This window comes from Cadophora gregata (assembly GCF_030347475.1).
Source record: "Cadophora gregata isolate MNR1 chromosome Unknown scaffold_10, whole genome shotgun sequence".
Lineage (NCBI taxonomy): Eukaryota > Fungi > Ascomycota > Leotiomycetes > Helotiales > Ploettnerulaceae > Cadophora > Cadophora gregata.
This window is the reverse complement of record NW_026695933.1, coordinates 1,001,650-1,024,240: the sequence shown is the minus strand read 5'-3', so window position 1 is coordinate 1,024,240 and position 22,591 is coordinate 1,001,650. Positions and strand designations below refer to the sequence as shown.

The following is a 22,591-nucleotide window of genomic DNA, read 5'->3' as shown; positions in this document are numbered from 1 at the left end:
CCTGTCCCTCCCCTATCTACCATTCTTGGCAAATTTGATTAGGTTTGGTCGCATGGGGCATGCTTTTAGGGCGAGGTTCATCTGATCACGACCGCACTGGGCGATTTTTCTTTTTTCAAACAATAAAACACAAAATGGCCTTCCTGTACATCAGTCACTATAGCTTGCTTGTACGAACCTGCACTGGTTCGACCTGGATTCCTTGGACTTTCTGCTTTGGAGGGATAACAGAGTTGCTAGCAGTCAGAAGTTGCTATGAGTTCGTTCATAGGATCCACTGCGGGCAGATAAAAGGAAAACTAATTATAAACATACAAACATCTACGTGAGCCTCGCAATCCAACTTGATTCATTTGTATTACTTTGAAAAAGGGGTCTGTTTACTGCTTTGTTGTGACCCGTTGCCATGAGCGACCACGTCTTGGCAGATGCAGGACGACCACCAGCTTTCGCTCCTTGCCCTAGACCTAACTTCTCCAGCAGGACTGCAGCCTAATTTGACGAACGTCCATCGTTCGTTGTGCAAGTATTAATCTGAATGAGCTGTATTGAGCTCGCTGCAAAATTCTTATTCGGGGGCTGGTTAAGTAGTGCGAGGCTCCAGCCTCATGAATTCACCGACACTCCATCCAGAAATAGGAGATCTGGCAGAGCTCCAAATGGTGCGAAATAAACTCATATATCAGGGCTTCGGGTTTACGTTCTCAAGGCCCCTACAGTGGTATCGGGTCACCACAGGTGAGTGGGAACATAGCAGCCGTTGAGATTTCCCCTACAAGGAGAATTCCAAGCAAAAGAAGAGGAATCGGGAAATCACGCCCAGATTGCAGTATCTTTGCTGGCACCCTCCGCGTCTTAATTCCATTTGCTTCGAGTGTTCTCTTCACAGATCTTTCTCGGGGTGTTGTAGCAAACTCAAATACCACAGGGTATTCAGAACCATTACGTTTGAGCTGGCGTGCCTAGTTCATCCCAGTGAAGAGTGCTTTTCCATCCTAGATCCCGCCTGCACAACATGGCCCAGGTATTCCTCTCTAATCTGCTCACTACACACTGACGTTGTCCCTCCGTCATCTTCATAAAAGGTGGTCTCCAGTATTGCCCCTCCCCGTCTCCAGGAATCAAAATTCTGCTGTTTACGTCGCGCTCTTCAGTATGACCTACCGCACAAAACGTAGAAATCAGCATTGACTCCGTGAAACCAGTGATATTCAGACCTACCAGAAGTTTGGTAGCCATCCAGGTATGCGTTGTCGCCGCCACAGAGTTGATCTGCACGTACCCTCTCATCGAAAAGCAGCAGTCAATTTCCGTCTCCAGTCCAATCGCTACTCCATATGAAGGTTCCACACCGCCATTGTGAGTTCTTCTCCTTTTGCCCAGATGGGCCTATTGGTCGAGGGCACATGTAGAAAGATCTGCCACAATTGGCTCCCGCTTTCTTCGTGACAAGGCTGATGCAAGGCTCATTGTGATCACATCGTGGTGCCACCCGTTTCCCGAGGAGTTTCGACCAGCTTTCCTTCGATACGATAGGATCAATGACGCTCTTTTGGTCTGTAAGATTGAAGGGCTTGCTGTGTGAGTCTGTTTCGAGTTTATGCGAGATCTGTTGTTTCTCGGCATGTTGATGGGATGGCGTTGGAAACTCAGAGGAAGCATTATTGTTTGCGAAGAGGAGAATATCAGATTCTTCATCGGACATAAGCGGAAAGTGGCCATCTAACTGCTGTGTTTTGGGCTTGAAGAACCCTTCAAGACTGATTTGCCCCTTCTCTGCTTGTGCTGTTGACACTGACAGAATACCCGATTTCCCTCGCTTTTGGGGTCGGTTGAAGGGCAAGGCCTCAATGGGCCGCTTGGCAGGTTTCGTATGAAATGAGTCGGAAGGTGACATAAGATCTTTCGCTCGTCTGGTGCTCGATGAATCGTTTGCTTGTGTTACCATTACCAATTTCTCCGAAGCCTGGTTGTTCTCGAGGGCCTTTGCAGTATCCTCATTCATCCTAGTAAGCCCTCTCTGTCGGAATGATGCATTGTTTCGGCCCTTTAATTCAACAATAGACATTGAGCTCTCAGCCCTTAGTGGTGCAGGTTTCTTGTTGAACATGTCCCGTATGTTTCTTCGACGATCGAATTCCGGGATAAGCTTGGCAGATAACGGAAGCAGGTTCTTTGTTGACCAGTCACCCTGTCTCACACCATTTTTGAAGAATCCAGGGCTCATAATGTCTCTCACATACACCTCTTTGCCACCAATGTCCACTTTTTCTCTCAGTGTGGCGTATACAGGACAGTGGTCTGAGCCCATCAGACCTTCTTGTATGTCAGACTCGCAGAACCAGTCTTTCCAATCCTGGCTACAGAGTACGTAGTCGATCCGAGACCCGAAGTTTCCAGGTCTAGCATTGATTTTTTGCTCCCAGCACGTAAACATCCCTGTGCGAGTTGGGTGGAAGGATCGACATATATCCCACATAATCGGTTCTTCCATACCCTCGTCTCTCTCTCCATAGACCTTGCCTCCAACAAGAAGTTGGTTTAATTTCCTCCTTGCAGGAGCGGAGAAGTATTCCTCAATGGTCAGGTGTTGTTTGCGCAACTGATCTTCGACCTTGGCAGTATCCATCTCTTCTCGGATAATGTTCAAGTCACCAGTCAAGAACACCCTCTTACCTGCAGCGACCAGATTCCGGACACGAGCATCCAAAGCATTTAAGAATCCTATCCGAAACTCGTCTCTCGATTCGTCTCGATTTGCAGGACAATAGGTACCTATCAAGACAAATGCTGGGAATTCAAGCACGACACAACGACCTTCAGAGTCAAGAGTAGCGGCGTCAAGGGAGCAGTCCGAGAGCTGGCTGGTTGTTGGATAGCCACCGATCTGCTGGTCATCGGGGAGATTGGAGAAGCTTGTAGTTGAATTGGGAAGGGTAAGAACACCTGTGATACCCTCATCGGCTCGAATAGGAGCACACACAGCATTACGAGTGTAAATGGCAACCCCTGAGTATCCTGATATATCTGTCAGCTCAAACCTCTTTGTATTCACCAGCGTATTAGGACCTTTCTTGTGCTTTGGAAGGCTGAAGAAGACATCCCAGCCAGGAACCAGAACCATGTCATCCTGCAGGTCCTTCCTTTGGATTTTCGTCTCTTGCATCACAACGATATCCGTCTCAAGGATATCAAACATGGCCTATAGCAGTGAGAAGACGTTCCGTGCACTATACAGGCCCTCCAGGCAACTTACGGCGAATGTTCTTTCTTGACGCCAAGGCTGATAGCCAAAAGGATTTCTGCCATGGTGTCAGACTCGAGATTTCCTCGTTCAAATGATTCTACAGCAGCAGAATTGCAAGTCCTAACCTGATTCCATTGACTGTATTTCATTAGCCACAGCTCTTTATCAGAATCTACCTTTGAACATCCTACCGTTCCAAGTTGTGATTCGAAGACCCCGCTTTTCTCGGTCACAATTGTCCATGGTCAAAATGTAAAACTGACGGGACGCCCTACGATAGCCGTATGGCATGAAAAAGCCTACCCAGAGAAAGTGATCTCAAGTTGCGAGTCTTGAACTGATGATCTTGTCGCGCGATTCGCGTTGGGCGGCGTTCAAAAGACGCGTTGAGGTCACGTTGTCAGATGTTGCGCACGTGATGTTGAGCTAGGAAGGGTACCAAGGAACATTGCTTAGGTAAGGCCGACAGCTGCGGTTCATGACCGCAAGCGTACGATTCTCCTCAAATGAACCTCTCTTACAGCAATTAGAGCGTCAACAACCAAAATGTTCCCTCAACGAGCCATGCTACGCACTTCTCAGCGCTTAGCTGCCCAACTGCGTGCCCCAGCTATCCGTACTCCTTTCCAAAGACGATTTGCGAGCACGGAGAGCTCTGCCTTCCATGGTGCGGAGGACAATGCTTTCAACCGCGAGAGAAAAGCCGTGAAGGACCATGCTGCTGCTACGAGTGGTTTGTATCCTCCATATTCGGAGACGGTCGTGAAACTGATATATTCGCAGATTTGTGGCGCAAGCTGTCTATTTAGTAGGTAACCATCATAGAATACGAGAAGATGTTCTGCACGAGGAAAATCGCTGACCTTGGCTCCTGCAGCGTTACCATCCCAGCACTGTTGATTGCAGGTGCTAACGCATATGTCTTGTGGAACGAGCATTGGAGCCACTGGGAGCACATGGAGCCACTGGAGGAGAGACCCGAATACCCATACCAGAACATCCGTACCAAGAACTTCTATTGGGGTGATGGGGACAAGGTGAGTCCTTCTCATTGCTATCTTCTGAAGTTGATTGTCAGCTAACTCGATCTCCAGACTGTCTTGTGAGTTTGCCCTCAAGAAACACTTTTGTCTCGGTGACGAAGCGCAGTATGCACGAACGGTAATGCTAAACTAATATACAGCTGGAACGATAAGGTCAACTACCACAAGAAGAGCGAGTAGGCGATCGGATTGCTTATTGGAAGGAGTGTCTGCTGGTGGGAATGAATTGGATTTCTTCGAACGGTCAAGACTGTGTATTTCTCATTGAGTCCTCGGAATACTAGAAGCCAAATCCGTTTTCCTCACCCCTTTGAACCCCTGTGATCATACTGGCTTTGTCGAAGGTGTGCCGTGGGAAGCTTCGTTGATTGGAGTGTGGACAGATAGATAAGCGGTCGGAATAATGTGGGAGAACCTAGAAACAATGAACTATTGCAGGGTGACAGGCGTCACACCACCGCGATTATCTGAAATCTATGACCCAATGCAGTAAGAGGGATGTCTGTGGAAGGCGCGACACAAGCTGTGTACAATGGGTCAAGCCTCAACATATATCAAGAACTCAAAACCTCAGGAGCTGGCCAAGGGAGGTAGCGAATAACTGCTGGGTAGGTTCCTGCCCATGGGACGACAAGCTTGACGCGGTCTGCAACCACGGAATTTCTCAATGACTCCCCTATTCTGCAAGTATTAGCAAGAAAGAGCAGTTTACATGCTAGGACCGATCGGAGGAACAGTGTGAAAAGGCTGCTTCATACAGGAGCGGGTCTGCTAACATAATCCGTAAAGTGATTGCAGCCGCAGCAAAGGCCATATGAGGAATGGCGTGGAGCATCATGTTGACGCTGTGATGGTTAGAAAGTGACTTTGGTCCTTATTTTATTATCGCTATGCATCGAATTATGGATATCATAGTTTCAAGCTCAAACCAACGTTCCTTTTTTCAAGTCCAGGTAACCGCTGGCATAATCATTCGCCAAGATATTCTCCCCCCAAATCTTCATGATGGTTGCTTTCTTTGCCATCATTTCGGACTGGCCCTTGATATCCTCTACAGCTGAGTACTCATCAAAAGCGCGACCGACGAACTCTAGACACCTTGTAAGGTTCTGTTTCCTCTTCATGCTTCCTGGCTCTGCTTGTCCAGCAAGTCCCATGTACGCGTCGGCCAGGAAGGAATATAATTGAGCATTCAATGTACAGTTCTCGTATTCGAGAGCTCGAGGAATAATGGCGATTAGAATCTGGCACGAGGCCTGAAACTCCGACAAAGAGGTCATGATATTAGCGATGCTGCCCATTGCGCCCCAAAGGGCTGGGATAAGCCGTGCTCGCCAAGCAATGCTTGCTGCTCGCACTGCAATTGAGAAACCTTTTTGAGGCCGTCCAGCTTTGTCTTGTAGTAGCGCCTTCATTGTGAGAAGCTTGATCCGGAGGTTAAGATCATCCCCATCCGCCTTCATCTCAAAAGCCAACTGCTCAATCTTAGCCAAAGCTCGACCGTAGTTTGTGCGTCGAATAAGATAGTCGATGTGGAGGGTATTGGTTTCGAAAGCAAGATCTGTATCGGTTTCAGATCCATTGCACTGGAGCAGCTGTGAAATGAGGCAGTCGGCACCACTCAAGTCATTCCTGTGCAAATATCGCTTGAGCCGAAGAATGCCTCGATACTTGAGCCAATACTGGTTAGATTTCCAAGACCGAAGCGAGTTTGCATCCAAGCCTTCTAACTTCTCCATGGCCTCGTCATACCGACCTCTCTCTACAAGTAGATGTGCAACTCGGCATGTAAATCTCAAGGTGTCGTCAAAGAGAGCAAACCGAGAATGACAGCTAAGGAATATATCGCAGTACTGCCTTGAGAGACGAGCCACGCCCAGACGTCCCCATAAGGAAGAGTGCATTGCTATCTGCGGGCCCATCATGCTTTTCATATTTTTTTCAACGATGAGTTGCGAGCTCTTGAGGAGGTTTTCAAGGGCGGTGGCCACACTTTCTCCATTTGACATTCCAAGTTTTGCTTCGCTGAGTAACGATGAGCTCCAAAGGGTCCACATCCCGGTCTCCTTTGCTTTAATTCTCAGAAATGCAAGGCCCTCTCTCTCAACACCTAGAATATTGGTAGAATCGGTCCGTTTCATGATTTTGGGATGTGCCTTGCCGAAATGGTACAGCCAGTTGAGGGCGAAGTTCAGGCAAGCCATGTCTTTGTTTTCCCTGGCAATTGATACGGTCTCCAACATAGCAGCTACAGCCTCATCGAAGCACCCGAAGTCAGCCTGTAGAACAGCGAGATTCATCAAGGCGTATTGGTAGAAGAGGCGGTCACGATTTTGCATTGTATAGTCAAAGTATCGGTGGAGGTTGTCAAATGATGTAGGATAGTCTCCGGCTCTCCATGCGTCAAGGAAGCTGGCCGTGAATCAATTAATGGTCAACTATTCATGATAAAATGACTTACTTCAGGTAATGGGACAAACTAGGGATTATGATATTCTTATCCATGATACTCCTGAATTTCCTCTTGACATCGTCTGGAATCCTGTTTCCGAGCTCTGACACTGTTAAAAAGAGCTTTGCCGGACAGCGAACGCACTTACTCTGCATCTGCTCAACTTGGAATTCCAGTAACTTTTCAACATCGTCGGTGCTAAGTCCTCCCTTATCAGAACCCTCTAAGGATAAAGCGCCGTACGTAATATGCTCCAAAATTTCCGTTGCTTCCAATCCCCACTCCTGTTGTCCTTCGGCGAGCGCCCTGTTTCCGGCCCAGCGCTCAAGTCCGCCATTCCTTCTCGCCCAGCATAGCCTCGACTCTTCCCTCCACTGGACAAATGCAATCCACAATGACAAGGCGTCACTGAATCTCAATCGCTCGTATTCCACCTTGGCTCTGCGAATGAAGCTTCCGAGCGGGGAAGTACGCGAGAGAAGAATCATGTCATCAGAAGGAGGGGGAATTCCCAACTCTTCATCTTTCTTGATCTCCTCATGGTACCTGGCCAAAAGATTGCCCCTTGTTACAAAGAATAAATGCAGTGCATCTAAATTATCTACTTCCCACAATTTCCGGAGGAAGTGGTCCCACAAAGATCTTCCTGGTAGTCCAGCAGCTGCAGAGTGGCGTGTGAGAAGGGATTCAAAGCTTTTTAGGTCGAGGATAAACGGTATTGTGTGCAGCAGGTTAGCTTCTCGAGTCTGTGACTTGAACGCAGAGGGTAGCAGCTGATTGAGTATGAATGAGAGGATAGGGATCGTAGACGAGTTGGGGACAATGGCATCAGTATAGAGCTCGATTAGCGCCAGTAAGCCAATCTTCGCAGGCGTCAGGAAACGTGTCATTGTCGCTGCTTCGCCGTCTCTTCGTCAGCACAATGATGTATGAGGCACATCTCCACGTCCTGAGCTTGCTGTGTGATTATGAGAGGCAGCTGACGAGATTCGATCGTTGGGTTCTCTCTGAGTGGACGCGTCAAGCTGGGGAACGCGACATCCATTCCTCTGCCCAGTGCACGTGATTACAGTAGAGCACGTCCCGTCCCGTGCCTTGCAGAATCTCACCCAGACAGGTAAGGTACTATCGACTTGCCCTCTCCAACTCACCTGTAGAGCTTTTCGAGGTGGATAAGCACCTGGGCATTCTTTCCTGCTGTCCTACCTAATCCGCAAATCCGCTGCTTTCGGCTCGATTTGCTACTAACTCTGGGGAGGTTGAAATAATTGGACGGTGACATCTGAAGTATAATCGGCTCCACGCCCATAAACCTACTTTGGCTGTTTTATATAATCTGATACTCTCTATACGGTATATACAAGATTCCCATCACTGCCACTTAGACAGCCTGACTGATTCGATCAACTCAATACAGGTTCATCCTGTTGAAGGTAGCTCCATGAGGCTTCCGATTACATCTGGAGCTTCTTGAGTGTGGCTGGACCCTCTGACGTGAGAATTGGGTACTCCAGATCGACATTCATGTTCTGTACAGGCCTTTCACCAAACGTCAGAACCAAACTTTCGAGGCTTCTGCTCGCAACAACGCGGTTCGAGCTTTGAAGCAGCCCATTCACTGTCTTGCTAACCAGATTTGTATTGTCAGAGAAGTGTCACAGTCATAGCTTCATCAGGAAGTTCTAGGCAATAAGGAATGCTCGATATCAAGAAAAGTACCTCCATGTTTGGGATCTTGTCAAGAAATCTGTGCCAGGAGCGCCTATTCGGTTTTAGTGAGGAGTGACACAAGTTATCTCCAAGCTATTTGGCCGGAAATCTATCCCAAGAGAGTTGCAGAGAAGACTCTACAGAGCACGAAATTGGCTGACAGATCTTGGAACCTGTCGCTGTTCCTCCGAGAACTGGACAAGGTCGACTTTACCCTCCAATTTGTTGACTTAGCTCGTATTTCAACCTTGCGCGATTACCGTTGTTGTTCAGAATCACAGTATGATCGGCTGGCCTTTCACTATACTTTACCTTCTGCTCGCCTTCCTTCATGGGCATTCGCCTGACTCTCCACCGCTTGTATCTCTACCTGCTCAGACCACTGAAAAAAGCTACCGCGCTCGTTATCATTTCACGTGGAGGCGCCATTCCCTAAACGTTAATCAAAAGATTTCCGAGCCTTAACCATGGATCCGGCTCAGAATCTCAATGAATTGCTGGATTATAAACTCAACTGTCCGTATACATCGCCCGGGTCGCAGGTATCGTCAATTAGGTCTCAAATGAGAGCATGTTCCGCTTCTCCGGGTTGAAAACTATTTCCCACAGCAAAATGCTTCGAAAAGAGTATTTGGGCGATGGTCTTGACACCTTTGGGTCAGTAATCTCATGCAACACAGTAGCAAAGGTGCGAGCAAGCGATCCTATATTTCCACAGCCTGCCCGTCATTGTACGTGGAACCACGACATCATTCCGAAATCCCAAAAGGCATCGCTTCAATGTCCACGACCTTCAAAATCTCGTCAGAATTGGGAAGTTCTTCATCTGATAGTCGATCCCCCTGTGTGAAGCTGCGGGCACTCTACCTGAGTCCTCGAAGGTAGCGGAGGGGAACCGGTTGGAAATCACTTGTCTACTTTATGGCTGGTCCACCGAAGGTAGCATGTCTACGGCGGAATGACAAAGGTCGCCCCCTCCTCGCCGCGTTGTTTGCTCTTGCCTGTTCTCATCTATTGGCAAAGCTGCTTGACGAGGATATCTGTCTTGCGCCTTGCCACTTCGTGCGATAGTACCTTCCTTGTCCAGAGCGGCAGATGTAATATCTCTAGTTGTATTGGAGGTTGCGATGCAAGTGCTATCAATGGCCTTCTATTTGATGTATAGTTCCTTTGGATTTGCAGTCGCGCAGGCATGTACATTTGTATTTCGTTCTCAATTCTTTGCCTCCATGATTGTCACCTTAGTCATACCAGGGTCCCTTCAGGGAGGAGGCCAAGCACAATTGACTGCGTATTCTTTTACTATGGCGCGTGCCAGAACGCCCGCCCGCCCAAGACGTATCTATACCCAGACTTGGTCTTGGATTGCAAAGTATCTTTCTACTAAGCCCCAAGCCATCACAACAAATGAACAAAGCCAAGGTCAAGCTCCCTTGGATATGTAAGCTCAAGAACGAACTCAAGTAGGGTGGCCTAATCCAAGCAAGCTCAGACTCTCTCATTATGAAGCAGAGAATGGACGTCAAGAGCCGTTGTCGTATTGAGAAGCTGGAAGAAGACTCCCTCCTGTCCCATGCGCATTCATTGCATGATGTTTTCACAGGCTTTAACAACGACGTCTAGACTCCGTCTTGTTCTCGTAGAGTCCAGATCGAGTCTAGGTTGAGTGAAATCCTATACAGCTTCCAACATCGGATCTGGCTATCTCAATAAATGTCCGTTCTCGAACATTTGGAAGTCTGGGCTGCCATGGCTTCCTACATCGGTCGGAAGCACAGCTGTGTATGTCGCAGTATATATCTTCTTGACACTGACAACTTTATGGCTAACTCGTTAAGGTCTCGGTCCTTCTGCGATCAAGTGAGCTGGCTGGAACTTTGGACTGTGCAGCTCTGTTACTCCCTTTGGGCCATTCACAACAATATGTTTGGTGCTCAGTCTATCGCCCAATCTTCGAAGTTTGATATTATGACGCAGATATGAATTTGCAAACAGAGCTCTGCAAAGTTCTGGAGATAAACAAAGTGTGTGGTTAACAGATTGAAACCATTCCCGCATGAACCTGACGCGGGTTTAGACGCGTCGGATGCTTTGCTGAGTTGGAGGCAATACAGATATAGATATCTTGCCAACGTACAATAACGACCATGGGAAGCAGTATGATCCTTGATATTATAGCTATGAATCCTCTTGTTGCAGCTCTGTATTAATCCCGTACCATGATATACATGTAGACTTCCAGCTCGTATGAGACCGTCGAGGTCAAGCCTTGGTAGTACCCAATAATAGAAGAATCCAGTTGCTCTCCTATATCAAGTCGAGTAGGACAAGTCCGAGACACGCATCTCCATTGTCCGTCATGGTCATTATCGCCCTTTCTTGTCTCCCGTCCGGTCTTGTACTCCGATTATAGCACCGATTTGTGATTTCCGCTTCCGCTCCTCCCCCCTTCTCCGCCCGTGCCTTCCCTTTTCAGCCTGACTAGACCTAGATCTAGATCTACCTAGACTCCATCCCGGTCGGACCCCTCTGCCTACCTACCTTAAGGTACCTTGCAAACGTTCATTCCGTCCCCGTGTCACGCCTACCTAGGATATAATATACAACGGGCCGGAAAACCTATTATTCCAGTCATGCAAGAGACCTCTGAGTTTCTTTATAAGACAGCCTTCTCCCCCTCCCTCCTCCCTCCTTCCTCCTCCCCCATTCTTCTACTTTCTACTTCTACTTCTGCAATACGAACGCTCACTTCTCTTTTTTTCCGCACGCACGCACGCACCCACTCATCACTTTAGTTTTTTTCACCTTGAATTTGATCTCTGCTTACTGCATTCACTCTCCCCCTTCATCTACATCCCATTCTGCTTCACTTCTTACCCACTCTGCTCTTTCAAACCACCATGTCTTCTCCAACAGGCACTACCTCTGCTACCAACTTCAAGGCTGATCGCGACTCCTACTTCGAGCCATCTCCTGCAAGCACCTTCAGTGGCAGTGCGTCAAGTAATGCTGGGGATGGTGACTTCCCCCGGACTCCTGGTGATGGTAAGCTTTCTTCAACTTAATTCTATTCTCCAGCTGTTCTGTGATCTAATCCTCCTCTTTTCGCGCCTCGGGTGCAATTCATACAAACTTCGACGCGTCTCCAAACATATCACTTCGTTCCATACGCCCTCCAAATCCACTTCACTTCCAGATCACGCATTACAAGGAGTGCATTCCGTTGCTCGGATCCTTCAACTACAACCCACATGCTCCATTACTCGCTTCAAATCCCATTGGGCATTGTTGCATTTGGTGTCAGTCCACACCCTTATAGCCCTAATATTATTTTTTGCAACTGCATGGTAATTTGTTACCCTATATCTCTTAAGACTCCATTTTCGGCGCCTCTTGCTACTCAATTTGATAGTTTCAAAGTTCTCATATCACAGGGTACAGACCTGTGATCCTTTATGATCTCTCATCTATCAAGGCTGCGATATTCCAGTCCCTTTATGCCTTCTTCCCCCAATCTACCTACAAACTGTACCTGTATTCTCAGTACGCGTCTTGTTTCCAGTCTCACCCGTCTAAGATGTATGCTACATTGCATGACTCGTTATTTATATCCCTCCAATGCCTGTTCCCCACCCGTGCGATCGCAGGTGCTCTCGTGTCTGATTTCAAGGCTAAGACACTTCGATGGAGTCAGCATCATATATAGTTTCGTCAGTGCTTTATCGTGGTTACATATGCTCGAGTCGACTACTGTCTCTTTACGGATGTCGATTAGCCCTTCTTCTGCTTTGATTGCTGCCCTTCACCCACTTTCAAGCTAAGTTCATGCTGACTTGCCAAAAGAAAGTGACCTCATGAGCAAGCTCTCTGAGCTCTCTGTCAGCGATGGAAAGGCTACGGCTCGGTAAGTTCTTCTCCCAGCAACCTGCTTTCGGCTGAGTCAGGCGCTGAGTCTAGAAGTTACTCGCCACCATTCGTCCGCAATGGCTCTGAGAGCAAGGTCGATGATCCGTTCACTTCCCCGCAGCCCTTTTCAGTACAACGAACTCCAACTGGACCAAAATCCAAGGGCCGCTCATCCAAGGAGGACAGTTGGCGCTCCGGTGCTTCTTCAGGTTCAGATTCAGGATGTAGCTCCCCATCTGTCACTGGACTGATTCATAGCGCTCATGGCGGCCGTGGTGTATTCATTCAGGAGTGTTTATCCGAAGATGGTGATCTCAAGACGAACGAGCAAGTTCTCATCAAGTCCGAGGATGCTCAGGCTATTTTCCCACCATCCAGCTGCGTCTTCGTCGCCAAGTAGGTTCCAGCAGGTTCTTGTTCGCGAGGGTGACGAGGCTCTTGAAGTTGCGGTTACTCAGATATTTCGGGAGTACGGAACTGTTTACGTCAAGATTCGTCGTGATGCTAAGCACATGCCATTTGCATTCTGCCAATATACTGTAAGCCTTTTACCTCAAATTTATGGTCTAACTATCCATTTTCTAACCCCTGCTAGAATGATTCTGATGCTGAGCGAGCCATCAAGGATGGTCGCGGCCGCTTGATCAAGGGCCGTCCATGCCGTTGCGAGAAAGCAAAGGCACATCGTGAGTGCCCCGTGTCTCTATTTCAATAATATACTGACCTTAGACCAGGCTTGTTCTTCTTTGAGCGCAAGTATGGCCAAGTTGTCACCCCATCCGAGGTCCAGGAACTACTTCGCAACTTTGGCAGAATCTCCTTCTGCAGAAATGTCAATCAAGTCGAGCGCGCTGCATATAATCTCAACGAGGGTGTCATGGTTCAATTTGAGATGTACGACGAGGGTCAAGCTGCTCACCAGGTCTGCACATATCGTTCCCAGCCTATACAGTGCTAATACCCCTAGAGGCATTCCGCAACCACAATGAGTTCAAGATGCAATGCATGGCCAATATGGGATCTCCAGCTGGTCGAGGTCTCAACAAATCCGACCCTGTACATCGCTCCTACCTTGATACCTACGATGTTGACAAGCGCTCTATCTTCGTCGGAAACCTCCCGACCAGCATCACTGAAGGCGAGATCTTCGACATCTTCCAGCAATTCGGCAGCATTGTTCAAGTCACTCTGCACAAGAACGATTCCATGATCGACAGTAGGCAGCATATCCAACCATCAAATTCCCATCTAACTTCAAACAGTCAATCAAAAGCACTGCTTTGCTTTCGTGGAGTTCCAACAGCAGCCCGCTGTCACCAAATCTTTAGTGGCCATGGTAAGTTTAAAGTCCACCTCTACCTACTACTTCTCTACGCTCACATGCTACAAGTCTGGCTATGTCCTCCAGGACCGAGCTATTCGAGTCTCTCAAAAGGATACGGAGGCTGCCAAGGCTCGCACACGACGCCAACCAGCCAGAGTTGCTCCGTCTTTGACTGGTCTATACCAATCTCCAGCTGCTCGTCCTGTTGGTCGGCCGCAGGCTTCTCCTTTGGCTAACACGTCTCCTGCTTACGCTTCTCCTTACAGCTTTGCCCAAGTTGGTCAGTATCATAACTACCAGGCAAATGCTTTCCCAGGTCAGGTCCAGTACTACTCTCCATCCTACTCGCCAACCGTCTATTCATCTCCTTCCTACTACTCCTACACTGGTAGCCCATCCTACACTCATGGAGCAACCGCAACCGCAACCATTGCCGGTAGTCCAACTCATCCGCAATTCTACTACAGTGGCTATAATCAGTACGCCCCGCCTGCATCGTACCTGCCCACTTCAAGTTCAGTTGCTCTTCAACCACAGGTCAACTACTACACTCAAGCCTACTCCCCACCAACCACCAACATTATCCAAGACGATCGCACCGCAACTCCGACTCCACTTGGACGCCCAGCTGTCATTGACAATTCGTTGGAGTCTGAGTGAAAGTCCAATACTCTGCTCTGGGAGTCATACTGCTGGATCTCGCCAACAATGTTGGATCGCTGGCACTCAAGTTCCCATCTTTGCTGTCCATGTTTTCTGTCTCTTGCACTCATATATCTTGTTGTGTCTTTTGGTTCCTTTCAGACCTTCGAATAAATTTGTCGTCGTGATAAATCTTGTTAACTTGCAGACATATGGCTCCATGTATACAGCGCCGGCATGTTGTTCTTACGTACATCTGTTCTATTCCTGCCGAGAAATCTCCATGCAGCCTGTCAGATATCTACTGTGCATTAATCTTCCTCGATGTTCTTGCCCCATCGTTGGACGAGATTGTCGCACGATAGGTTTCGAGGCACATTGCGCAAAGGTCTTCGATTTATACAGCCGCCGATGTACCACCACAGCTAGATCTCGATACTAATAAATTGCAACCAAATATTCTTTCCATATATGACAGCCTGTGACTTTTCACTTTGCTTTCCATTCCACTAAAATTCCGGAAGTAAAGATCAGTGGTACCATCAGCATTTTCGGAACAGTCTTCTATTTTAGGGGAAGCTTTTGAATTACCATGCCAACCTGACTCGTTGGAGTCCCCTTCTCTCGATAAGAACAAGAGCAGGCAGACCCTACAGATTGAATGAACTGACACCCGATCCGTACATGCCCGTAGAAACTGCTTATCTGTAGATGGATTTGAAAGCTAGTTCCACGAACTCCAATGTCAGTTCGATCTAGATCATTTGGCCACGCAGAATATTTCTCAGTCTAACAACAAGCCGATGTTATGCTTAGTTTGTTATTTAATTAAGCCACGAGCAATGTCATGAGATCTGCGGTATCGATATATGAAGTCGACAGTGACATTTATATAGCTATATCCATTCTAAGAACTAGATCAAACTTTGACGCATGGTTCATGTATTTTGATATGTATACCAGATTGCGAAAGCGCCTAGAATAGAGAGCTTACGACGTATCATATGTATTTCTACAATCAGTCGACGATGCATCATGTTTGTTCAATGAGGTTGAAGATAAGACTCATAGTGCCACTGGCTTCCTGCCTTGTTTCCATTCAACGAGACTGGCGAAAGATGGGTATAATCTTGCACTGTAGCAAACCAAACCTCGAGCACCCAAATGACAAGGGTAGTACTCAAAGTACAAAGAAACACTCTGATACAAAGAAGTGGATTGAGCAAATATCGAGATATCATATACCAGAGGTGTGGCATTTGTCAAACAAGGGGCGGAGAGAATAACGGATTAGAGATAATCTCTCTGAGAAGCGTAGCTATCGTGGTTATCTCAAGTGTTGTTGCTGTTGATGTTGTTATTGTTGTTGTGTGCTCAATGGAATGACGGCTTTAAATATTCAAGTCTCCCTGCCTGCCGGATCAGGTAACATGACCTCCATACACTGACTGCATTACCTTGGTAAGGTAAACGCCAAAAGCAGGTGAACTTGCCACTGTACTACTACATAACGAACATTCCGATCGGATCGGTAGTATCAATAATAACTCATCGTTGCCATTGGTGGATTCGCGATACATATATTGGTCTCGAAGCAGAAAATGAAATTCGAAGTAGACGATCGGACTCCCTGCCGTATTTTAAGTACAGGACGTTCTGAAATGGCCCAGCAGAGGTGTGGCCCGTATTTTGGGCATTAATAGTAATAGCTAAATGAGGCACCGTTGTTAATAGGCGATAAGTCGCTGGAGACCTTTAGGTCTCAATTGTTCTCTTTGGCGATAGAGGCAATTGATGTGACAATCGAAATAGACGACGGGATCAGCCGCTGATGCGAGAACCCCAGTGCACTTATGCAGAACTCGCAACGACACGACTTATTATGGCGGTGATAACTCGATGTTATTGAGTTTATAACGTAATATCGTCTAAGCCATGTGAATTTATGTACCCAACGCCATGCTAATATCCGCCCAGGGTAATTACACAACGCCTCTCCCTATGCCAAAGGTACAAAATTTCCAACACCGTCTTCAAAAATCAGCCTACCCGTCTCGCTCCAAATAGTGTCAAGCTTAGACTTGTATCGTTCTCTCCTACATTGGGAGTGGGCTCTCCTAACATCTCCCAGCGTTTCAATGTGAATGGCGTCAGCTTCACTTTTTCGACTGAATTTTCTTCTGGGTCAGTCACGGAAAGTGTCCTATCTTTTTGTCTCAGGAGTAACCATTCTGTCGGGTTGGCTGCAATGCTAAACAGATAGGAAATGGGCGGGCTGGATGTGACATCTCTGAGGCTGCGGATGCACTGCTGGCGAGTATCATCGGGTAGATTATCAACTAAGTGAAGGGCTAGGTCGAAAATCTGCTCAATGAGGTTGCCGACGGCTTCTGTCCCTGTATCCAATGCCTGTAGATGGAGGAAAATCGCAGAGAGTGTGAGTGTGGCTTTGGCACGGTACTCGTGCCCTTGCTTACTTGCTTCAAATGCCCCAGCGTGAATAGTCACAAATGACAAGAGAAGTGGGAGCCACCTTGAGACGACGGAATCCCTGATATCTTGCGCCTGGGAATTTGTGAGAAGAAGCCATGTACCGTTAAGAGCGATGACCATATCAGAAGCAAGACTGTTGTTGGTCGAGTCTTGAGCAGGTGAGGCAGATATGCTGTGTGCCGTTGCATTAATAATATGTAGAAGGTTCTCGGCACGTGAAATGCGGCCAGGAATCCAAGGACCGTCACTGCGGTTTAGTTTAGGGTTGGGAAACAAGCCTAGGAACTGCGAGTCGGCTCGTTTTCGGAGATGTTGAGATATGGAGACATCGAGTAAGGGAATGATGCTTGCCCAAGTCGTCTTTCCAGCCTCCACTGCGGATTCTATTGCTCGATCGAAGGCAGCTAGGTGCTCTGATTGAGCATGGCCCCTGTCTAGTTCGGCTTCCTGAGATTGCAGCATTGCTCCAAGCTTGACCTGGCAGAATGGTAAAGATAGGTCATCAGCGATGTTCAGAAGAAGTTCGGGCGTGATACGCTCGTGAGCACTACTGGCAAGGAGGAGTTTGTCCACGGTTGTGTTGATAGCATCCACGGCACCTAAAACGGAGCTTCGTAGTAAAGGGAAGATTAAGTTCTGCGTAAAAGCAACCGCATCTATCAATACATAGTATCGATAGAGGTCACACATTTCTTGACTGCAAAACAGAGTCTGAAAGTTGAGGGGCTGGGAGCTTCCGTTGATGACTGCCAGTGAAGACTCAAATGCATGACGAATGACGTGGAGTGTAGCCGCAGGGGAGTCCTTCCGTGCATGCGACTGCTTGATCCGGAGCCGATAAGCTTCTTCGAGTGTCATGACTTCTGGAAGGTCACAATCGGTGGTAAGTAGGTGCAACAGCTCCAGCGGGGTGCGGGATGTGAATGACTGTTCGATATTGACTTCTCCGAGGTTTCTTTCGTTGTCCAAGCCACAGTTTGCTAGGACATCACGAAGAGCCAGACATCCGAAGCTGATCAAAGGGCCGAACGCTTCTATCATGTTTGGGCGGCTCTCCTTTTGTAAGATTCGACTTACCCACGCCACCATTAATACGTCAAATTGGTTAGCATCAAATGTCCTCAGACGGGTGAGTAACAGGGAGCAACTACGCTGCTGCTCTGGAGATTTCTGCCATGACTCCTCCAATCGCAATACGATGCGGTGGAATAGTCGTTCAAGAGTGGCCTGGTCCATACTGTTTCCACTTGCCAACACTCTTTCAATTTCGTCCGTGAAGTCGACCTCCGCTGTCTCCACGATTGCCATATGGTCCGAGACTGGCGAGCACGCATCTGCCGCGGTCTTTCTATCACTTCTGGCTAACTGTTGAGCAAGCTGCTGTGCGATATTGTTCTCATGTGGTAGCCTCGATGCAAGATCCGAAAGGGACACTAGGAAGCCTCGTGGAACCGCATCGCTTTCTTCGGTCAAGGCACGTAGTCGACCCATAAGGATATCAAAGAGCCCATTCAATGCACCGATGGCAGAAAACGTTTCGAGATGTAGGTTCAGAGTATCAGTACAAGAGGCCAGAACCTCAGTGTCATTGGAGCTCGTGACAATCTTCAGCACATCAGCCAGCATCGAGTAGTCGCTCAGATCTTCAAGATACCCGCGGACGGTACTAAAGTCTGCTCCTGTGATAGCAGAACTTCCTCCCTTCATTGGTGACACGTCCCAGTCATCCAGCGGCGGTATCGTAGGCTGCATCATTTGCAGCCTCACTTTCTGTCTCAGCCAGAGCCCCAACTCCGATCTTATCGTTCTACTTAAGTTTGGTGGAAGATCTGTGAGCTTGCTCGACTCAGCACAGCTTCTGGATTCTAGTTCAAGATCCACACCAGTTTGCATGCCCGGTAAATTCCCATTCATGAACACCAGACAGTCCTGGATTAGATCGTTCTCATCATCTGTTGACAAATCCGCGCGATCCATCAATACAGTACGGAGATCGGAGATGCTGTCGCTGATATTGCTCATTGGAAGCTCTGCTAGGAGTCGGGAAGAGAGAGGCCCGTCCACCGCAACATCTGTGGAATCATAGATGCCGCCCCGGGCTATCAACCATTGTAGATACCTTGGCGTAGAGAAATGATCCGAACGTGCCAATTCAGATACCAGATGGAAGAACGCAGGCTTATTGATTTGGAAGACATTGGACGTGGACGTGGACGCGGAATCGAGAAAGCCCAGGATGGATCCTGTGACGTCCGCCCCAAGTTTAGCCCAGTATCTTATTATACGTGCTGCCACATAAATTCTCGTAATCCCTGGTCGGTGAGATGACGTTGACCACTCAAGAACGGCTAAACTGAGCATATTTTTATCATCGTGTACATCCCAGCATCTCCGAGGCAAGTGGTCTGAAAATGGTTCTCCGAGGGTCTTATCCAAGATCGCAATAAGGCGTTGGCGAGCAGTAGGCTCCCTCAAAATGCCTGTTTGGTTGAAGCGCGAGTTGCGTCTGTCGATTGTTGCTAGAACGGGTAGAAACTGGGGATCCCCAGATCCGAGATGCAATCTGATTGTTTCCTTGTGACTAGCCCACACTCTAGGTGAAACGAAATTGTCAGTGCTCGCAGACATCAATGCTTTCAACAGGTCCTTCAATCGATGGGAAAGAGGGGCTAGTATGTCATGATCCGCATGTTTGGAGAGCTTTGCGCAGGTAAGTATTGACCACGTCTAGCCACAAATTTGGACACATACCTCAGCTAAATGATTAATCAGAGCAATTGATAGTCGGCGTCCATATTTGCGGTACCTCAGGAGTTCTTTCCAGTAGACCTGGGTAATCAAAAGCAGCATGGGAAGCTTTGTCTGGGGACTATTCTCAAGTGAGGATACGAGCCAATCCATGTAGTGCTCTCGATCCAGCAGATACTCAACGTGAAAGTGTGTGACTAGTCGTATTCTGCTCCATTGTCAGCCGGAAAGCATGTACCTATAGTACGACGGTTACGTACGCATAACTTATTCGAGCTTTGAAGTCCTTCTCGCCACAGGATCCAATGATGCTCTCCAAGAACTGTTCAACGCAAACCGTAAAATCCCGGATCCACTTCGCGTCTCCACCCATTGCAAATGTTCCACTAGCCCCCTTCCTACGGAACGATCGCAGTTCGTTTGCGCCAACACATTTGGCTAACCAGACAGCTCTTTCGATGGGTATGTTCTTGCTCAAAGATTGATCCAACAGCACCTTGCCCCTTATTCCATGTGGAATAGACCGGCTCAGACGTCGCAAGGAGATTGTTGGATTTGCCAGGTCCTTCAGCCACAGTTCTCGCTTTGTATCTGTCACAGTAACTCGAGGTGGGGGCTTGAACGTGGATGCCGAGCGTATTTGGCCATGTGCTCTACGTTGAGCAAGCACGTTGGTGAAGAGAGAAGAAAGACTTTGCAACCCGCTCTTATGCTTCAGGGAAGGAAATATGGCGGACCTGGCTGAGCCTGTTTCGTTCTGTGTCATCTGGGCTTTATCGAAATATCCCTGGCGTATAACAGGCTCGGAAAACTGGTCTTCGGGGTGGTTTCCTGTCCATGGATAGAAATCCGCATGCCCTGTGAAACATTAGCACGGTGGAAGCCATAGATATAAAATATCACCTACCATTGGGAAAATATTGAGGAGCAATTGCCGGAACTTCCAATGTATATGGTTTCGGGCGAGCATCTTTCTTGTTGTTATTTACAGTCAGCGGTCGCTGCTTTCCCGGAAAAGGCGAAATATGTTGTCCAGGCCTCACTGGGAGAGGCATCGGCTTGATCGTAGTATCATATTGGCCCCCTTCATGCGCCGACCTCGGATTGACGACGCTTGGCACGTCAAAGTGAAGCTGCGGTCGTCCTCGGGGAGGCAGGGACGGCCTCCATGATGGAGTCGTTGCAGATGATGGTATTGGGGACTCGGCGACGCCTGATTGCTTCGAGTCCGTTGATATCTCCACCCTCAGTCGCGAAGTGCCAATTCTTGGGCGAGCCGCTTCTCCATCAAAAGCTAAGTCCACGAAGCTGCTATCATTGCCTCTCCGCGTTGGCGACGAGGATGTGAATTGCTGCGAGTGTGTTCTAATCGGCGGCGGCCTTTGATGAATGGCGCCCGTTGAACTTAGAGAGCGCTGAGGGGGCTGTCGGCCCACGGGTCTTGTGGTCATGATTCGTCCATCTCGTGGGGAGTAAATGCGATTTCTGGTGGCGTAATGGGGAAGGTATAATCCGCGCGATGCGCAGATGCTGTCCCCAGGAAATGAGGAGTTCGATTTGGAAGCTCAAAAGGGGTATGGAGGTTGTGAGCGCAACGCAAGGTGTAATATCTGGTTGATGTGATGTGAGGTTATCGATGGGGTGTTGTGGCACCCGACCGCACCGCACCCGCACCGTAGTCTCGGCGGATGTGGACCAACTAGGGACCTACCTACCTTACGAGGTAATCAACACCAATAATGGAACACGGGCAGACAGGGCACTGAGGGCACCAGGGTGGATATGGGCATGGAGATTGGCGTGGGCGGTGGCGATAGGATAAAGTTCCCGCCAGGGTGTAACCGCTAGGCTTGACGGGATTTGGGAAGCACAACCACTGCACAGGCATGACATGGGCATAGGTTGACGACGGTTTGCCTACAGAGGTAGAGGTTTGCTGTTGTTTACCTATTGTAGTAAGCTGTGTGCATGCACCCGCGCTGACCTTAGTAGCCATCATGGCCATACATACCACGGGCGACTACAGGCTACAGCCTCTAGACACTCGTGGTAGACTGATCCCAAGCCCATCTCTTGGGTTCAAAACGTGAACTTGAAGGATCAATGACAAATGAAGGTAGCTTGACTCGCCTCCTACTTCTGTACCAGATCTGGCTCGTTTTAAGAAGTGGTGCCTTCACGACGTGTCTTTGCTGCACCCTTTGTTGAGGTGTATGAGCAAAGGGGAAGAAGAAATCTGTTCTATTGTAGTTAATAGAGGAATTTACCAAAATTGTTACCCTAAAATCTAAAAGAGAGGATCTCACGAGTGTACACAATCATACTAAGGTGGCTCGGAGCAGTCATTCCTAGGTAGCATCTGCATATTTATTCTCGGTATGTGAGTCAACGCAGGCGGTTAACAATCTTTGAGAGCAGCTGTCAGTCTCTTCTGCAAGACAATCGACTAATCCGCAGAATTGAAATGACCGACCCAAAAGAAGATGAAAAGAGGCACGCTTCAATGGCCCAGGAAGGGAGATGGGAAAACCTGGGGACAACCAACTCCCGGACTGGTCAACTCTGGAGCCTACATAGAGGAACCTCACCGGGCGGCTAGGTAGGCAAAATGACCGTTAGATTGTAACAATACCGTATGAGGGCCATCGCAGCACAATAGTCTCTTCTTAAAAGCGGCACGTTGATTTCCTTCCCCAGAAAGGGAGGGAAACTTGAAGCATGCTGGTAAGCAAGAAAGTGCATTCTTTTCTTTTATGGTTCCTTCGCCATACAAAACCGAGAATGATGTGCCTATCAGCAGGTTGCGATCCTTATAGGACTCTTTCTTTTATGCGTTTAGGCTATTCCCTTCCCCGAAGGACAACGAAACAGTCGACTGAACTAAAATGTAAGCCGAAATAGCTGCAGTTAGGAAGACAGCTTCGACATCGAGAGGTAACTACAGGGAAGATAGTTTGCTGAAACTGTTCTTTGCTCCACGCATTTCCCGTCAATGACACAGTCCCATCATGCCAAAATGCACAGGA

General features: G+C 48.2%; 7 protein-coding genes across 8 annotated transcripts; 3 read left to right on the top strand and 4 right to left on the bottom strand.

Annotated features, from left to right (window-relative positions):
* Positions 1-973: 973 nt before the first annotated feature.
* APN2 (Class II abasic (AP) endonuclease) lies at positions 974-3,601 on the bottom strand. Of its 2 annotated transcripts, XM_058494897.1 has the most exons (6): positions 3,439-3,522; positions 3,373-3,385; positions 3,257-3,302; positions 3,070-3,202; positions 1,222-3,018; positions 974-1,160 (listed from the first exon to the last, which is right to left on the bottom strand). In XM_058494897.1, exons 1-5 carry the CDS (start codon positions 3,488-3,490, stop codon positions 1,304-1,306), a joined length of 1,959 nt encoding a protein of 652 aa, XP_058355207.1. In that variant the 5' UTR covers positions 3,491-3,522; the 3' UTR covers positions 974-1,160; positions 1,222-1,303. The 2 variants fall into 2 exon arrangements, with proteins under 2 accessions (XP_058355207.1, XP_058355208.1); XM_058494898.1 differs by having other exon boundaries at positions 3,257-3,385; positions 3,439-3,601.
* A 142-nt stretch (positions 3,602-3,743) lies between these two features.
* On the top strand, positions 3,744-4,739 carry COX13 (Cytochrome c oxidase subunit 6A, mitochondrial). Its single transcript, XM_058494896.1, has 5 exons — positions 3,744-3,980; positions 4,031-4,055; positions 4,125-4,284; positions 4,342-4,349; positions 4,431-4,739. The coding sequence occupies exons 1-5, from the start codon at positions 3,794-3,796 to the stop codon at positions 4,468-4,470; spliced, it is 420 nt and encodes a 139-aa protein (XP_058355206.1). The 5' UTR covers positions 3,744-3,793; the 3' UTR covers positions 4,471-4,739.
* Positions 4,740-4,844: 105 nt separating this feature from the next.
* ONS95_001687 (uncharacterized protein) lies at positions 4,845-5,128 on the bottom strand (the record flags this gene model as incomplete). The annotated part of the gene is made up of 2 exons (XM_058494895.1): positions 4,845-4,971; positions 5,067-5,128. The coding sequence occupies 2 exons, from the start codon at positions 5,126-5,128 to the stop codon at positions 4,845-4,847; spliced, it is 189 nt and encodes a 62-aa protein (XP_058355205.1).
* Positions 5,129-5,213: 85 nt separating this feature from the next.
* Positions 5,214-7,632, bottom strand: APC5 (anaphase promoting complex subunit 5; the record flags this gene model as incomplete). The annotated part of the gene is made up of 3 exons (XM_058494894.1): positions 5,214-6,702; positions 6,752-6,845; positions 6,891-7,632. The coding sequence occupies 3 exons, from the start codon at positions 7,630-7,632 to the stop codon at positions 5,214-5,216; spliced, it is 2,325 nt and encodes a 774-aa protein (XP_058355204.1).
* Positions 7,633-11,352: 3,720 nt separating this feature from the next.
* ONS95_001685 (uncharacterized protein) lies at positions 11,353-12,758 on the top strand (the record flags this gene model as incomplete). Its single annotated transcript, XM_058494893.1, has 3 exons — positions 11,353-11,497; positions 12,296-12,356; positions 12,413-12,758. 3 exons carry the CDS (start codon positions 11,353-11,355, stop codon positions 12,756-12,758), a joined length of 552 nt encoding a protein of 183 aa, XP_058355203.1.
* Positions 12,759-12,870: 112 nt separating this feature from the next.
* On the top strand, positions 12,871-14,342 carry ONS95_001684 (uncharacterized protein; the record flags this gene model as incomplete). The annotated part of the gene is made up of 6 exons (XM_058494892.1): positions 12,871-12,897; positions 12,954-13,044; positions 13,093-13,280; positions 13,328-13,574; positions 13,621-13,694; positions 13,749-14,342. 6 exons carry the CDS (start codon positions 12,871-12,873, stop codon positions 14,340-14,342), a joined length of 1,221 nt encoding a protein of 406 aa, XP_058355202.1.
* Positions 14,343-15,139: 797 nt separating this feature from the next.
* On the bottom strand, positions 15,140-22,342 carry SRB8 (RNA polymerase II mediator complex subunit). Its single transcript, XM_058494891.1, has 6 exons — positions 22,154-22,342; positions 21,890-21,971; positions 20,473-21,764; positions 19,826-20,423; positions 19,569-19,773; positions 15,140-19,517 (listed from the first exon to the last, which is right to left on the bottom strand). Exons 3-6 carry the CDS (start codon positions 21,014-21,016, stop codon positions 16,365-16,367), a joined length of 4,500 nt encoding a protein of 1,499 aa, XP_058355201.1. The 5' UTR covers positions 21,017-21,764; positions 21,890-21,971; positions 22,154-22,342; the 3' UTR covers positions 15,140-16,364.
* Positions 22,343-22,591: the final 249 nt, after the last annotated feature.